The 16812-nt window shown below is 58.1% G+C and overlaps 2 protein-coding genes across 2 annotated transcripts; both read left to right on the forward strand.

Moving 5' to 3' along the window:
* The first annotated feature begins 963 nt into the window (after nucleotides 1-963).
* On the forward strand, nucleotides 964-10211 carry COASY (Coenzyme A synthase). The gene is made up of 10 exons (XM_039516970.1): nucleotides 964-1092; nucleotides 1688-2356; nucleotides 3382-3596; nucleotides 4754-4885; nucleotides 5575-5764; nucleotides 7424-7488; nucleotides 7800-7884; nucleotides 8557-8654; nucleotides 8746-8892; nucleotides 9546-10211. Exons 2-10 carry the CDS (start codon nucleotides 1693-1695, stop codon nucleotides 9591-9593), a joined length of 1644 nt encoding a protein of 547 aa, XP_039372904.1. The 5' UTR covers nucleotides 964-1092; nucleotides 1688-1692; the 3' UTR covers nucleotides 9594-10211.
* A 3319-nt stretch (nucleotides 10212-13530) lies between these two features.
* On the forward strand, nucleotides 13531-16125 carry LOC120392196 (coenzyme Q-binding protein COQ10 homolog B, mitochondrial-like). Its single transcript, XM_039516811.1, has 5 exons — nucleotides 13531-13713; nucleotides 13966-14127; nucleotides 14356-14548; nucleotides 15235-15336; nucleotides 15643-16125. The coding sequence occupies exons 1-5, from the start codon at nucleotides 13628-13630 to the stop codon at nucleotides 15808-15810; spliced, it is 711 nt and encodes a 236-aa protein (XP_039372745.1). The 5' UTR covers nucleotides 13531-13627; the 3' UTR covers nucleotides 15811-16125.
* The last annotated feature ends 687 nt before the right edge of the window (nucleotides 16126-16812 follow it).

The following is a 16812-nucleotide window of genomic DNA, read 5'->3' on the forward strand; positions in this document are numbered from 1 at the left end:
CAACCGCCAGCTCCCCGCTCAGGGTCTGTAAGGCCCTCAGAGCCCTAAATGGGTCCCAGGACTCCCATCCCACTTGGCAGGGTCCTCCTGGCCCCAGGTGATGCTTAGTGACATGGGGGGGCACCTCTCCCCCTAGCCCCGCCCCTTCCAGGAGCCCCGCCCCACCTCTCCCCTTAGCCCCGCCCCTTCCAGGAGCCCCGCCCCCACATCTTCCCTTAGCCCCGCCCCCTTCATGAGCCCTGCCCCGCCTCTCTTCTCACCTTAGCCCCGCCCCCACCTCACCCCTTAGCCCCGCCCCCGGGAGTCCCGCCCACTTCTTCCCTTAGCCCCACCCAACCTCTCCCCCGAGCCCCGCGCCTTCCAGGTGGCCCGCCCCCTCCTCTCCCCTTAGCCCCGCCCCTTCCAGGAGCCCTGCCCCACCTCTCCTCTCCCCTTAGCCCCGCCCCTACCTCACCCCTTAGCCCCGCCCCCAGGAGCCCCGTCCCACTTCCCTTAGCCCCACCCAACCTCTCCCTTAGCCCCACCCCTCCAGGAACCCCGCCCCACCTCTCCTCTTAGCCCCGCCCCTTACAGGAGCCCCGCCCCACATCTCCCCTTAGCCCCGCCCTCAGGAGCCCCGCCCCACTTCTTCCCTTAGCCCCACTCAAACTCTCCTCTTAGCCCCGCCCCTTCCAGGAGCCCCGCCCCACTTCTCCCCTTAGCCCCGCCCCCAGTGAGCCTCTCCCTCGTCAGCCCGCTTCCACGCCCCCCCCCGGAAGTCGCGCCCCCTCTCGCGAGAGCCCGGGGGTCAGAGGTCGCCCGGAAAGTCGATAAAGTTATTGAAATTTAAACTGAGATTTAAAAAATGGCGCTGACACACTTCCGGCGAGCTGGGGGTAGCGCTTCCGGGTCAGGCGCGGAGCGGTGGCGGCGAGAGGCGGCACCCGGCCCGGCCGCGCGGTGAGTGACCACGAGCCCCGCCCCCCCGTGGCTCCGCCCCCGCTGGGGTATGGGCGTTACCCAGCATTCCCCGCGGGCTCCCCTGCCTGCGGCCCCCCGCCCCCCCGCCGGGCTAGTAGCGCCTCCCAGGCTGAGGCGCCGGGGCTGGTTCGGGTGCGTGGGGCGGGGAGCAGCAGGGAGGGGGCTCGGAGGGGAGGGGGGCTGGGAGCGATGGGGTGGGGCGGGGGGCTGGGAGCAGCAGGGAGGGGGCTGGGAGCGATGGGGTGGGGGCGGGGCTGGGAGCAGTGTGGCGGGGTGATGGGGCAGTCGGGGGCTGGGGGTAGTGGGGTGGGGGAAGGGAGAGTGGGGTGGGGGAAGGGGGCAGTGTGGCAGAGGGTGATGAGGGCAGGGGACTGGGGACGGGGCAGTGAGTCTGTGGGCAGTGGTTAGGGACGGGGGCTGGGAGCAATGGGGTGGGGGCAGGAGGGCTGGGAGCAGTGTGGCGGGGGTGCTGGGGATGGGGCAGTGGTGGGGAGGGGGCAGTGTGTCAGAGGGTGGTGGGGGCAGGGGGGCTGGGGGCAGAGGGTGCTGAGGGTGGGGGCAGTGGGGCAGAGGGTGGCAAGGGCGGGGGCGCTGGGGACGGGGCAGTGAGGCGGGGGGCTGGGTGGTGAGGTTGGGGGTGAGTGAAGCTCACAGGCCATGTCATTGAGCTCACACTTTGCTGTCCCCCGCGTAACCCCCCTGCCTTGCTCCTGCGTGTCTGTTCCAGGTACCATGTCTGTCTTCCGCTCAGGCCTGCTGGTGCTCACGGCCCCACTCTCCGCCCTGTCTCTGCGCCTTGTGCCCATCCTGGCCTCGGCCTCCCGGATCGTGGAGGATACGCTCTACATTCACCTACAGCCGGGCCTCAGCTTGACAGGCTCTTCGCAGCCCAGGTCCACTTACGTGCCAGCCACACCTGAGGTCTATAGCCTCATCAACAAGCTGTATGTGGATGCTGACACCCACAGCCACCTGGACGTGCGGGTCCTGCTGACAAACATCCGCAACCAGAACCTGACGCCACAGTCGCTGTCCTCGGTGCAGAACCTCTCCCACCCGCCTGAGGTGATCCTGACCGACTTTCAGACCAGCGATGGGGGCCAGTACAACCCGGTGAAGCAGCGCCTGGAGCGTTATGCCACCAGCTGTTACAGTTGCAGGCCCAATCTTATCTCTGTGCTGCTGTACCCAGAGTATGAGCCCATGATGGACCAGAGCGAGCTGCCCCCATGGGAGCCAGACTTGGATGGCGGGGCTCTGCGGAGTTATAGTGATGTCGTTGTAGGGGGCACGTTCGACAGACTCCATAATGCTCACAAGATCCTTCTGAGTGCATGCTGCCTGCTGGCTGAGAACCGGCTTCTGGTTGGTGTCTCTGACAAGGATCTTCTGGAGAGTGAGTGAGAATCCTAGTCCCAAACCAGAAAGCAAAACCCCAGTTACACTCGTTCTCCTCGGGCCATCACTCCTTCAGTCCTTTTGCTCCCGATGGCAGGGAAGGGAGCCGTTTAGGTCACTCTCTAATGTTTCCCTTGGGCCAGCTTAGGAGCAGCCTTCATGGACTCTGAAATGGGTGTGCTGTCCAAGCATCTAGGCTCTTTAAAGGTGGAGTGTGTAAATTGCAGAAAAGGGGAGACCCCGTGAGAGGATGAAGGGGGAGAGTAGGTTTCACATTAGTGGAGATGTAAAGCACATTTGAACCATGTGGGCACAGTGATAATTGAAAAGCATCATTTATTAACAAGACAGGAGAGTCATTTAGGCCCAGCGGTTAGGCTTGTTGGCTTTTATGAAGAGATTTTGTAAACCTTCTAATAGGATTAGCAATGTTGCTAACCCTTCCCTGGCAGTAATGCGCCCAAGCAGTAGCCTTGGGTTTGCGCCTGAGAACGGGAAACTGGCCAGAGCTGATAAGTGAGACTCACCAGACTACTCCCACTGCCTGAGCCAAGGTGGAATGGCATCCCTGGTGAACAGATGAGATGTCTCCATGTCCCGGCGGGGAGGGTTGTCATAGTGATTGGTATCTTGCTCGTGTCCCTTGAGTGTGTTTTGCTGTCTGTGTTTTTATGACAGATGTGCTGCCCTTGGAGTTAAATATTCCCTGCCAAGCAGCACAAGGCTGAGTCACTTGTCTGTGCTCGCTGCTTTTTGTGCAGAGATGATGCTCTTCTGATAGCAAACCCAAGGAATTGCAGCATTGTCGTCTTGCCAGAGTGACTCTGTTCTCCAACACACAGAAACCTGGGAAGCTCAATGCCCTTTGGGCACTAGAGAAGTGAGGGTTTAAGTCATTCCAGAGGCTGCTAAAGCCTTTTTGCATCTCTGTTGGCCCCTCCTTTAACTGTGACTGTTTGCTGCTAGCTCTGGGTGCGGAGAGCTGCATGCTGTTGCTTCCTCCCTGTTTCTTGTCCCTTCCAGATAAGATGCTGAAGGAGCTGATCCAACCATATGAGCAACGAGTGGAGAAGCTCTGTGAGTTCCTGGTGGACGTGAAGCCCTCTTTGCGTTATGACATTGTGCCTCTGGTAGACCCCTATGGCCCATCGATAACGGACCCTGACCTGGAGTGTATAGTAGTCAGTGAGGAGACCCGCAAGGGAGGGGTGGCCGTGAACAAGAAGAGACTTGAAAATGTAATGCCTTTAAAGTTGACCTAGCGGAATACACCCCCTCCTGCTATTCATTCCTTAACTGTGTGGCGAAATCTGGTGGCATTGAAAGTGAGGACCTGGGAGTTCTCGCCAAAGCCAGGCATAGGGTGGCAGGTGCTGTACAAGCTCCCCAGTTTGATTCTTCCAGTGAACAGTAGTCTTGACCTGCACTCCCCCTGCTTCCTCCCCACCCCCACCCCCCCAGCTCAACTCTGCCAACGCCCCTCATGAGCTGGTTGTCCTTCCCAAGTGTGTTGTGAAGGGAGGGTGCAGCTGTTCCAGAGGAAAAGAATGAAAACTCAGGTAGCTGGGAGCAGAGAGTGCAAGAGAGAGATGGGACAAACAGTTTAGTGGGTTCTGTCCTCCTCTGAGCTCCACAGAGGTGGCCCCTCCATGGCGGGGACCCTGCTCCTTAAGGCTGTACCTCTTCCTTGGGGTTGGCCTTCTGCAGAAACCTCCCCCGATCTGTGGCTGATGCCATGAGGTGTAAAGCCCTGCCCCTCCAGCCGTACCCCTCTGGAGCAGTGGGGGAAGCTACCCAAGGGGGACCCTTTCCTCCCATCATCTCTCACTGGTTGAGCAAGAGCACCCCAGTGACGCACCTGGGAACTCGGCAGTCTCTGTTGAGGCTCTGTTTCTCTGTCCACTGTCACATATAGGAACTGCCAGCCCCATCAGATCGGCCCTGGACCCAGCAGGGGATTTCTGACTCCAACAGCAGCTGGTCCCCTTAATGGACAATTCTGGACTAGCCTGCCCCACGGGAGCTGTCTCCTGGGCCTAGGCAGTTACTCGTTGGGCTGGCCCCAAAGGATAGTAGGGGAGCTGTGTCCCGTAGGTAAACAGAGGCTCCTGATTCCTTGGGAGCCTCCTCTTCTCTGGCGGCTGCTTTCCCACCTGACTCCAGAGTCCCCTTCTGTCACCCCCGTCCTTGCCCAGCAGCGGCCTGTAGCACTGCCCAGGCGCAGGCAGTGCCTAATCGGTGGGAGGCAGCAACCGCCAGCCTTGCAGAACTGCCCCCAGGCCGCCTCCAGAGCTTGGTGTGAAGATGCTGTGACTGCTCGGGCGCCGGTCTGACTGAAGGGCTGCCGGTGGCTCTCCACCCTCTGACCACGCTGTGCTGCACATTCTGTTTGCAGGGGCTCGCCGAGCTGGCCCTCCATGAGATCCTGCTGGTTAAAGATCCCGGGCACGGGGAGAACGAAGAGGAAAAGATCAGCTCCTCCACCATCCGGCAGAGGCTGCTTGGAACACTGCTGCAGCCGCCACAGGTAGAAACGCACAGTAACTGGAGCTCTGCAATCGTGACTCCACTCCGTCTGCCAAGCGACCTCCGGCTTGTAGGGTTTTGTGTGGCTTCTAGGCCTGGGGAGAGACGCTGCTCTACTCAACCTCCACTGAGTGGGGACCAGAAACAACAATGGCTCCCCCAGGGGAGGGGTAACACACACACAACGGAGCTGAACCGCATGTCCTGGGTCAAATAAGGGCGGCGTTGAGCGTGGGGACACCGAGCAGAGAGGCCTGGACAGGGCCCATTGCTGGAGTCAGCTGGCATTGTCCAAACCAACTCGGCCCAGGGCCCTGTAACTGCATCCTCCTCCTGGACTGACCTGATGCCAGAAGGAGGTTGACAGTGACGTTCCTGGGCTTAGTTTGGATCCTGTGACCATAACTAAGCACAGGGAGAAGCGCAGCCGGACACTGAGCGGGTCTGGGGGGAGATGTGGCCGCCTGGTGTGGTGGAGACTGGGGTGTACCGGGGTCTCCCTCTCAGGGGCATCCATGGAACATACCAAGACCAGACCATGTCTCTACTCACGGTCCCAGGGAGGAGCAGTCAGCTTGCATCAGCTTTCACATCCATCCTCAGAGCTCGTGGGGATTCACAATCAGGGTCTCTTCTCCCCAACCCTTCCTGCCCCCACCAGCGCTGACACCGTAACTCTTCTTTGTGTAGAAAGACCCGGCCCTGCCTTCTCGTCCCTACGTGATCGGTCTGACTGGAGGAACTGGAAGTGGGAAAAGTTCCATTGCCCGATACTTGGAACGCCTAGGAGCTTTCCTCATCGATGTTGACAAACTGGGCCATGAAGCCTATGCCCCAGGTGGCCCTGCATATGAGCAGGTGGCGGAGGAGTTCGGAGAAGGTACAGCGAGCATATTCTGCATAGAATGCCGGGGCAGCAAGGGTGGCGGGGACACATCATCTTAGTCACTTCTGAGTTCCAAATCTCTCCCTCCTTTGGTTTGGGAGCAGTCAGCGTACCCTGCACTTCCCCAGCTAACAGGGCTGTGGAGAGCTAATGTCTGAAAGTGAAGTGCTGGAGGTAGTTTGTTTCTTATCCACTGACGTCTTTGGCTGTTAACAGCATCCATGATTATTGGCCCTGGACCCAGGATGCTTGCTAACGTGTGCTTCCCTATACTGGCTATTCCCTGCCACTGAAGCAGCAAAACACCAGGCTACCTAGAGTTTGTCTGTTGGCTGACTCAGCCCTCGGTGGTGTCTCAGACCCAAACAAACAGCTCTTTGGGATCCAGAGGGTGCTGCTGGCAGAGAACTCTTGGACATAGGTTGGTTTGGAAGCCTAAACTGCTTGGTAGGGGCCCTGTAAGACAAGGGTAGCCAAGCTTGGCTGAGCTAAGGACTGTGTTGTATCCAGAGTTGTGGTAGCACAAAGGCTGCCTGTGAGTGGCAGAAAATGGTGGCAGCTTCAGGTGCCCTCCTCCTTGGTACACAGGTCCCAGCATACAGTGCTCCAGCTCAGTGGCTCTCAACCTTTCCAGACTCCTGTACCCTTTCAAGAGTCTGATTTGTCTTCTGGACCCCCAAGTTTCACCTCACTTAAAAACTTACAAAATCAGACATAGAAATACAGCAGTGTCACAGCACACTGTTACTGAACAATGGCCGACTTTCTCATTTTTACCATATAATTATCAAATAAATCAATGGGAATTTAAATATTGTACTTACATTTAAGTGCATAGTATACAGAGCAGTATAAACAAATCATTGCCTGTGAAATTTTAAGTTGTACTGACTTCACTAGTGCTTGTTACGTAGCCTGTTGTAAAACTAGGCAAATCTCTAGATGAGTGGATGCATCTCCTGGAAGACCTGTGTGTATCCCCAGGGGCACTTGTACCCCTGGTTGAGAACCACTGTTCTGCTTTGAACCAAGCAGAAGGTGCTTAATTTAAGACGAAACCTAGCATGTTGGTCTGTAGCATTCTTAGGCCTTGCCTCTGTGCCATGAGCATGTTGGCTACCCTTCTGCTTTAAAAGTGACCGGAAGGTGAGGAGAAAGGGACTTAGAGATGGGCCTGTAAGGTTGTCCAAAAATCTGTTGTCTTTTCCATAAGAAATTCAGGTCTTGATGGTGCCTGGAGACCCGGCGACGTGATAGGCGAAAGCTGAGCAGTGGAGGGGGAGAGATTCTTAGGAAGATCATTGAACTGTTTTTAACTCCTGTTGAATTCCACTGCCTAATGAACCGTAGGGCGAAAGGACATTTCTGGTAAGGCGAGAGACCTCCCACTCCATAGCCGTGCCCGCCAACAAGTCCTCCAGCTAGAGCAGGGAAGGCTGGACTTGACATTCCTAATGTTCTCAAGGTGAAGGAAAAAGCCCTTTCCTGCCCTCGCTACACTGTAAAGAAGCCCAGGGTTTGAAACCTTGTTTGCAGATCCCTTTAAGGGAGTGCCAGGCAGAGACCCCACTCAGCAGCCCGTTTCCCTTGGAGCCCTTCTCCCATGAGGATCTGAACTGAGTCCTTTTTTTACTGTTCTTCTTTGTCTTCCAGACATTTTGAATGAAGATGGGACAATTAACAGGAAAACCCTTGGGGCCAAAGTGTTTGGAAACCAGGTAAAACCCGCCCAGCTCAGTGTCAGTATTTCACCTCTCCTGTCCCCACTGCTGCCAAGGCTTCAGTATCTTCCCCTCTGTGCTTCTGCTGCTCCCTCGGCAGGGCAGGAAAGAGGAGGAGAGCACCTTGCTTCCTAGTGCAGCATCACCACCTTCCGTCGGGGGCTAACCTAGCGAGCTGGAAACATGGGGCCCTTGGAGGGGGCAATAGGGATGCTTGTGGGTGACTCCCTTTGCTGGGTTACCCGGGAAATCTGTCACTTGATCATATGAAAGCAAATAACTGAAGTCCAGCCATGTGCCCTTGCTAGGAGCGGTTAAAGTGTCTCACGGACATCATGTGGCCTGTGATTGCGAAGATGACAAAGAGGCAGCTGAATGAAGCAGCAGCACAGGGTGAGCGTGATCTTCCCTTCTGAACCCAAAGGGGACTGGGACATATCCTATTACCACCGCGCAGTCCAGAGACCCTGGGTAACTGCTGTCCTAAGCCCCAGTCTGCAGCTGCATCTATTTCCTGATCAGCCTAGAGCTGGTCAGTTTTCCCAGCTCAGTCCTTTCTGTGCTTTACCGGGAGCTTGTCCACTGCATCTTCCTGCAGTTGGGTACGTGCCAGGGCCAAACTGCTGCCAGACTTGGATTGGGAGCCTTTGCATTAAATGGTTGGATACTCTGCCCCCCTCCCTTTCCAGAAAAGGCCACGAGTGCGTTTGTAATACCAAATCCCAGCAGTGAGAGTGCGGCGTGTTTCCCCGGGAGAGAGTTCCTCTAGCTCCCTGGGGCAATGGAATGCCCCTGGAGCATTGCTAGCCTGCCAGGCGTTTTCCTGGAGAAGCCCCCGTGGCCTGGCCCAGCCTGTGTGCACATGCTAGGCAGAAAACAGTCTGGGGCCTGCTGCTTTCTCTTCTGCACGGGGTTCTCTTGCTCCACGGTGAAGTGTCTGCGCTGCCCATTTGCAGGAACTCGTGACAGTTCAGGCTTGCTTGGATTGGGTCGTATAAACAGCCCCGGGGAATTGTGCGCGCTTGTGGTTCCCAAGCACTCACGGGGAATGGCCTCGTTCCACAGGTAAAGTGGTGTGTGTGCTGGATGTTGCCGTGCTGCTGGAGGCTGGCTGGACAGACATGGTCCATGAGGTCTGGATGGCCAGCGTCCCGGAGCAGGAGGTAGGTGACTCCCTGCCCCAGCCGTTTGCGGTTAGCGATTGGATCCTGGTGCACCCGTGTGGAGCTGAATGTCCCCTCTTGGTCTTTTCAGGCCCTGCGCCGCATCATGGCCAGAGATGGGCTGAGTGAGGAGGCTGCTCGCAACAGGCTGCAGAGCCAGCTGAGCAACAGCCAGCGGGTGAAGCAGTCCCATGTCGTGCTGTGCACCCTCTGGGAGCCGGAGGCTACCCAGAAGCAGGTGAGAGCCCAGGGTCTGCCCGGCGGGGGAGCCAGGAGTGCTTGCTGCCTTGCCTAGGACAGGCCAGCAGGGATGGAGGGGAGCCACTGGGGTCCAGCCCCACCTGCACTGCAGCTCCAGCCGAGGACCTAGGTACCATGTGGTTAGATAGGAGTCCTGCCTGGGCTACCCGTAGGGCCTTGGACAAGCCACTGCTCGCCGGGTTGTGATCAGATCGGGAGAGAGCCTTGTTCCTCGCTAGTGGAATGGGGCTTACGGAATATCTGGTCCCTACAGCTGGCTCCGCGTCCCTCTCCCCATGGAGGAGCTGTGGCTGCGGGTCTCTCCTTCCCGGGATGAGGGTCGTCCCCTGGGAAAGTGGCACGTTCTGGTAGATGCCCAATTGCTGCATCCGCTCAGCGGAATCGGGTGTTGGTGGGTGGCCAGTGAGACCCCCCAAGTCCTGTCTATGCTGCAGATCCGCCCCACGGCTGGGTTGAGTCCTAACCACAGCCTGGAAGGAGTGAAAGGTTTGGGGGCTTTGTCCGTTCTGCACTGTAAGGGGAGTTCCCGCCCGTCCCTGCACCAGTGCCCATCCCCGCCCTGGCACAGCTGCATTTGGTGCCCTTGTTCCTTCTGAACCCTGACTTGCTGTCCCGTGTTTGCTCTGGCAGGTGGAGAAGGCCTGGGCCCTCCTGCAGCAGCGCATCGGCCAAGACTAGAGTCTTGGGACCTGGTGGTTTTTCCCATCACTCCCGTCTCATCTTCATTCGCAGCCAGACTGGGCATCACAGCACTGCTGGGCCCTGCTGCCGGGGCTGAGTGCCTGCGCTCTTGCCCCCACTCTCTCTCACTGTGTTCTAGCATCGCACATCGTCGGTCAGCCGGGCGCAGTTCAGGTCTCAGCTGGATGGTTAAATGGCTCGCCTGGTATTGAGGGGGAGGGGCTGGGGGCAGAGGCATCCTGCTTTCCTGTTGCTAAAGGCCCTGAGCAAGAGGCAGTACCCTACTGTGGGCTCAGAGGGCAGTGAGGGGCAGCTGCTCTGAGCTGGCAGCATGGGCACAAGCCAGGATTGCCTGATGTGACCGATGTCCCCTGCACCCCCTGGGGAGCCAGAGGACACTGCCACGCAGCACGTCCCAGGAGTAGGCCCAGCTCCTTGCCACCCTAAACATCTTGGGCTGCGCTGTATGGAGCGGGGACATGAGCGCCGACACCCCCTTGTGTGATCAGTATCCCTGGATTGTCCCCCTTTCTCCGTGGATGGGGCACGGGCTGCCAGACCTGGGTGTACTCTGTACCCTGTGGGCATGTGCCAGTTAAAGGTCCGGTTTGTGCAGTCTGTCTCTGTGTGATAATTGTTCTGCCAGGCCTGTTTCTTCTGTTCGCCTGTCCCCAAGCAGGCTGCACTTGTGCCACTGGTCTGAGGTAAAGCAGCTCTTCCCGCTGTAGGGGAGAATCCTGCTGGCTCGTGATGGGAGCTTCACTAGCCCTCGTGTGTCACTCTGTGAGCACTGGGCCAGCACCGGGCCAGAGGTCTGTGGAACTAGGGGGACCCGGGAGGGCTTTTCCCCATTCTCTGAGCACTGCCCGTGCCAGCCTAGTGTTTTCAGAGCCTGAACTGAAGGTAGCTTAAGGCTGTTCATAGGGATGATACAAAGCCCCCGTGCAGCCAGGGAAACGGATCCAAATTGCACAACACCAGTGCAGCAAAGCAGCTGTGCCCCTCTGCTCCTGCCTGGATCCTGGGCGCAGTGAGGAAGACGCCCCTCGGGTGTGCTGCTGCCATCACCAGTCCTTGCAGCAGGAGCTTTGCCAATGGACTGGAATTTGCAGAGGCTGAGTTCGTGTTCAGTTTCATGCCCAGCTCTCGCTCAGCCCTGGACATGGCTTAGATGCTCAGCTTGGCCCTGTGAGGGGTGAGTCTGTAGGGTGCCCTAACCAGCCAGCTCTGAATCCTTCATTAGCCTCCCAACCTGGCCCAACAGACAGCACCAAAGCAGCGTGCAGGATCCGGCCCCGGCTGCTGTCTACGGCTGTCAGTAACCAAGGCACTTAAATCACTTTTAAAAAATAGACCTAGCAGTTGTACCAGGTGGCCAGCAGGGGGAGCTGCTCATTCAACCAGCTATCACTGCACTGGGCAGAGGGACCCAAATTCCATGCCACCTTTGCGGGTGCTGATGATTTGAGATTCATTTTACTCCCACTAGCACCTCTAGTGCAAGGCCCGTGTTCATAGGTTCAGCGGGTGATGCATGTTTAGGGGCACAGGAAGGCAAAGCTGATGGCAGAAGAACACAAGGCAGAATAAGATCTTGGATGGATGGAGAGGTCTCCTGGGTGGATCAACAAGACCATTCAGCCACCAGGAGGGTAGCAGCAGATCAATGGGTGCAAATAATGAGGATGCCATGTAAGAAGCAGCAGTTCTGATCTCCCCTTGTATGTTATTTGGTTTGGGGGCAAACTTTCCAACTCCCAGGCAGAACCCAGAAGAGCTGTCCACCCTCCCCCATTCCTCTGGCCAAAGAGCAATGGAGGGAAGAAGTGCCCCCACTCCCTTCAGAGTCTGGGGGTTTGTCTACATGGGAAGGGAAGTTACACTGGTTTAAGCCAAGGTGTGAATTTAACTGATCATAGAACTGGAAGGGACCTTGAGAGGTCGTCTAGTCCAGTCCCCTGCACTCAAGGCAGGACTAAGTATTATCGAGACCATCCCTGACAGGTGTTTGTCTAACCCTTTCTTAAAAATCCCCAATGATGGAGATTCCACAACCTCCCTGGGCAATTTATTCCAGTGCTTAACCACCCTGACAGGAGGTTTTTCCTAATGTCCAACCTAAACCACCATTGCTGCAATTTAAGCCCATTGCTTCTTGTCCTATCCTCAGAGATTAAGAACAATTCTTCTCCCTCCTTGTAACAACCTTTTATCTACTTGAAAACTGTTCTCTCTCTGTCTTTTCTTCTCCAGACTAAACAAACCTAGTTTTTTCAATCTTCACTCATAGGTCATGTTTTCTAGGTCGAGCACCCACGGAATACGGGGGAAGTCGGTGCCTGTGCTTGCCACCCCCCCAGCTTGGTATCGATAGTTGTAACAGTATAGTAACACCATGCCCCATCCTTGTGCCCACTGATATTCAGTGTACCGGTGGCTTTTTTCAGTGTTGCTTATGACATTTAGGAAGGGTTTTAAGCTAACCTGAAAGTCACTTGAATAGTGGACTCTGAGGGTCCTTGTGGGGTTATAGTGGAACAACCCCTGGTTTAGCTATAGCGGTCAAACTTTCCCATGTAGACAAACCCTGACTGCTCGGAGCAGGGCTTGCTGTTCACACTCTTTTCGGCCCTACAGTAGATCAGGGTGTTTCCCCTCCAGCAAACCTATTGTGCTCTTCCCCCCAAGCTGTGTTCTGGTCACAGAAGCTTCATCTCTGAGGATAAAGTGGGTCCATCACCAAGGGTCAATGAAGGAAAGGTCCCACCCTACTGTCCCTGAGTGCTTGGTGATCTACAAGACACACCCAGAGGGGAAGCAGAGCTGGGAGATACTGAGCTTCAGCCCATCACAGAACCAGGCCCAGGTGGGGCCTGTCCCTTCTGCCTCCAACCAAGGAGAACATTGATTCCCTGATGCTGGCTGCAGAGCGGCAGCACTGGCAGGTTTCAGACCGTCTCCCAGTGCTGCTGCCACTTTTCCCTCCAGAGATTCCAGCCCTTGGAGCTTGTGGAAACGCCTCATGAAAACCTCAGCTAGAATTTCACTTTCAGACTGCGGTGAGCAGACACTTTCCTTCCCTAGGCCCGAGGTATGTCCCACCGAGGGAGAAGTCAAGGACACACTCAGGAACAGAGAACATTTTTTAGCTGAGGGAAAGAGGAAATTAAATTCCAGACTGAGAGGGCGTCAGAGTAGCTGGGCAGGAGGTCTGGCCGTCCGCATTCCCGCTCCCTTGGGCTGGCCAACATACTTGGATTGTGAGTCATCTGCAACGGAAACCCGGTTTGTAAAGTGTCTGTTACACAACCAGCCCTCGCGCAGGATTGAGCAGGGGAAAACCAGCCGCCTGCCTGTAGATCAGGTTGGAGGTTTGCCTAGACCAGGGGTTCTCAAACTGGGGGTCGGGAGGTGTCAGCCTCCACCCCAAACTCCAGCACTTATAATGGTGTTAAATATATATAAAAAAGCGTGTTTAATGTATTGGGGGGAGGCTTGTGATGTGAAAGGGGTCACCAGTACGAAAGGTTGAGACCCTCTGGCCTAGACCTCCAGGATCCAGGGCTGCAAAGCCAGCAAGTGTCTGTCTGTCTCCTGCCCTGGAGCTCCGGATGTTCCCCAAGGCCAGTCTCGCTGGAGCCCTAAACAAGCCCTGGTGTTTGCAGGCAGCTTCCACCCCCCCACACACACACACACCCCCCACATACACACACTCGCCCCTACAGTCGCCCCCCCCCCCATATACACAGTCTCCCCCCCACTCACTCACACACACTCAGCGACCACCAGACTCGCACCCAGGACACGGCTCCAGCTCGGGCCCAGGGCTGTGTCCGGACCGCCCAGGGGGCCCATCTCCTGCCCCCCCGTACAGGCCCAGGCCCCAGGGCGCCGGTCTCCGGGCGGTCCCTGCCGCCGCCCCGCCCCGTGGGAGTTTCCCCACATGTCGCTGGAGCACGTGGCGGACCCACCCCGCGGGGGCCGGGCAGGGGCCGCGGCCGGGGCCGGCGCAGACAGACGGAGCCGGAGCCATGGCCGGGAGCAGCAGCCGGGGAGCCGCGCTCCTGCGGGCGCTGCGGGGAGCTGGGGGCCGCCCGCGCCCCGGGGACGGGACTCGGTAAGGGCCGGGCCGGGGGAGCGGGGCCGCGATGCTGCCGGGCCGGGTTCCCGGTTCCACCGGCCGGGCTGCTCGGAGCCGCCGCCTGGTCCCGACCCCTCGGAGCGAACATCCCACGTGGCTCCGGGTTCTGGGGGGACCCCGGGAGCTGCCCCAGCCGGGCGAGGCACCGTGGGCGCAGACGCGGGAGGGGCCCAGGATCCGAGCCCCCGGGGCTGAGCTCACCCCTGTAACCGGCCTTCTGTCTTCCAGGCATCTCAGTTCCTGTGGGATCCTGGCCACGCCGCAGCCCCGCAAGCGGCCTCCCGCCGCCCCGGCGTGGGGGCTGCAGCCCCCGGCACGGACCTTCCTGAACCTGGCAGCCCCCCGGCTGGGCGGCAAGCGGATGGAGTACGGGGAAGCGCGAGTGCTGGGGTGAGTCGCTCCCGTGGTGTGTCCGGCGGCTCCCAGGGGGGCTTGGCCGTGGGGCTGGGAGTGGGAGTTGTCTCTGGTGGGCAGTGCCAGGGGCCTGTTGCCCAGGGAAGGGGCGAGGGTGCAGGGCAGTGGCCGAGTTCCCAGCCTGAGGACCCCCTCGCCAGGTGCTGCCTGTCTCGCGTCACCCTGCCCAGCACCTGCTCACAGGGTCTCGTCTCCCCTCTCCAGCTACTCCATGGAGCAGATGTACAACGTGGTGGCCAACGTGGAGAGCTACCAGCACTTCGTGCCCTGGTGCAAGAGCTCCAAGATCCTGTCCTGCCGCAAAGGGCTGACGCGGGCAGAGCTGGAGGTCGGCTTCGCGCCCCTCGTGGAGCGCTACGTCTCTGAAATCTCCCTGACTCCCCAGCACCAGATCCGGGTAAGGGGCCACCAGGGAGCCGGGTTCTCACTAGGGGTCTGGGGGGCTGCCCAGGGCCAGACACCCTGGGCTTAGCTGGGAGGTGCTGAGCACTCACAACTCGCTGCAGGTGCTCGACACTTCTGCTAATTGGCCCAAGGCACATCAAGCACCTAACTTCAGAGGCTGGTCTTGGAAAAGGTTCCCAGGCCTGTGCTTGTGGCTGTGACCCCGGCTGCCTCATTCTCGAACAGCTTCTGTGTGTGAGATGCAGCCCCCAACACCCCCACCCCTCATGCTGAGGCAGCAGCTGGGCTCCAAGGAGCCAGACAAAACCAGGGTTGTATCTGGTGCTGAGCTGTGTGGGTCCAGTTCCAGGCGGATTAGGGCTGAGGATACGCTGATGTCACACTAAGTCAGTGCTTGGGACGGGTGCGGCTAAGGAACCCCTGCCCGAGCGCACTGGCAGCCCCAGCCTCTCTGTGGATGGGGGACACGTGTTACCACACAGCCTGTGTAACCTGGTTCCGCGTTCACAGACTCATGCAGATGTGAACTCGTGTGTGAACAGGGAGCCTGGTTCTTACTGGCTCCAGCAGCCCTGGCTCAGTGTCACTGGCTCCTGGGCACTCCTGGGTGTGGGTGGATTGAAATCAGCTGAGAGCCTTGTCGGATGAAACTGACATGAGCCCCCTTTCCTCCTGCAGGCTGTATGCAACGACAGCCGCATCTTCAGCCACCTGGAGACGCGGTGGCGGTTTAGCCCAGGGCTGCCGGGGCAGCCGGACACCTGCACGTTAGACTTCTATGTGAGTATTCCCGCCTGTGCCAATCCCCGCGGCAGGCTGGGCCCTGCACAGAGCATTCCTTCTTTCATGGGGGGGTCACCGTGTGCGCTTAGTGAATGCCTTAGACAGGCCACCCCAGTGACACTGCAGCCTGCAGTTCTGGCAGGCTGCCCCTCTGCAGGAAGTCAAGGGCAGCTGCAATCTGCATGTGCAGCCACTGGCTGAGCAAAGTGTGCCAGCTCCTGTGCTGGTTCTCAGTGGTACGGTTAATTGCCTGGCCAGAGATCCCAGGGCAGCCCCCTGTTAAGATCTGTGTTACCTTGCCAGGTCTCCTTTGAGTTCAAGTCCATCCTGCATTCCCACTTGGCCAACCTGTTCTTCGATGAGGTGGTGAAGCAGATGGTGACGGCCTTTGAGAGGCGGGCGGAGAAGATGTACGGCCCGCAGATGGATGTGCATCCCCAGAAGTGTTTGCAGGCAGCCCGCTGCATGTGATGATGCCTCAGGACCAGCATCTCCTGCCGCAATGGGACACCCCTCTGAGCTCAGCAGAAGACTCTGTCTTCGTTTCATTCTGTCCAGATTTTTGGCTGGACACCACCCAGATCCCTTGCTCTATTTATGTCTATTTAACCCACACACCCTAGAGATAAATTATTTTTTTAATCCTTTTTTGTTTCTATTTAATTTTGGTGCCACAAAGACCAAAAGTCCGTTGTCCTGATCTATGTGTCTGTTGCAATATCAAATGTTAATAGACTCTGTGTCCTGTTCTGGTTTTAATGTGACCACAATAAAATGTTGAATGAAGTCATGTTGTTCTGAACATTTTTTCACCCACCAGCCTCACTTCCGCCCTGGGGTCTTTTTTGCTTCTCAGCAGCCTCCTTCCCCACTTCTGGGAAGTGAAGTAACCGTGATGTCAGTGCAGGGAGCGTAGCAAGGCAAACAGGAAATGGAAACTGCCATGGGGACAGGGAGGGGCTGCAGAATCCAGTGTGATCCGAGCTTCCTGTGCACTTCACAGCCCTGGTCGGACGTGGGGGAGGTGGGTATAGAAAGGCTTGGAGGGCGCTTGTGTTCTGGCACTGGCAGCATCCAGCAGTGGAACAGTTAAACCCACCCGTGGGGAACTGGCCCTGTAACCTGCACCCCAGGGCAGGGCCTGCTAGATGTGCTGCTCTGGGGGAACCCAGAGAACCAAGAGAGTTCTGGGGCAGCTGCCCTGACTGCCTGAATCGTGCGCCCCTGGCTGGTGTCTCTGCACCCCCGTGTGTCAGTGTCCAGGCGAATGGCCTGTGTCCCCGGGTCGCTCCCTGGCCAGGCGTGTTCTGATGAATACAAAGTGCGGCCGCGTGGAGCTGCTGCTGCTGATCGCAGGGGCCCTGGCCCCGTGCGGGTGCTGGGGCAGTGTGGCTGCAGGCCCAGTGGGGTGGGGTCGAGTCCCAGGGGCACATTCTCAGACTGATTAAGCTCCAATCCCTCCATGGGCCTGCA

The sequence above is a fragment of the Mauremys reevesii genome, linkage group 27 (assembly GCF_016161935.1).
Source record: "Mauremys reevesii isolate NIE-2019 linkage group 27, ASM1616193v1, whole genome shotgun sequence".
Lineage (NCBI taxonomy): Eukaryota > Metazoa > Chordata > Testudines > Geoemydidae > Mauremys > Mauremys reevesii.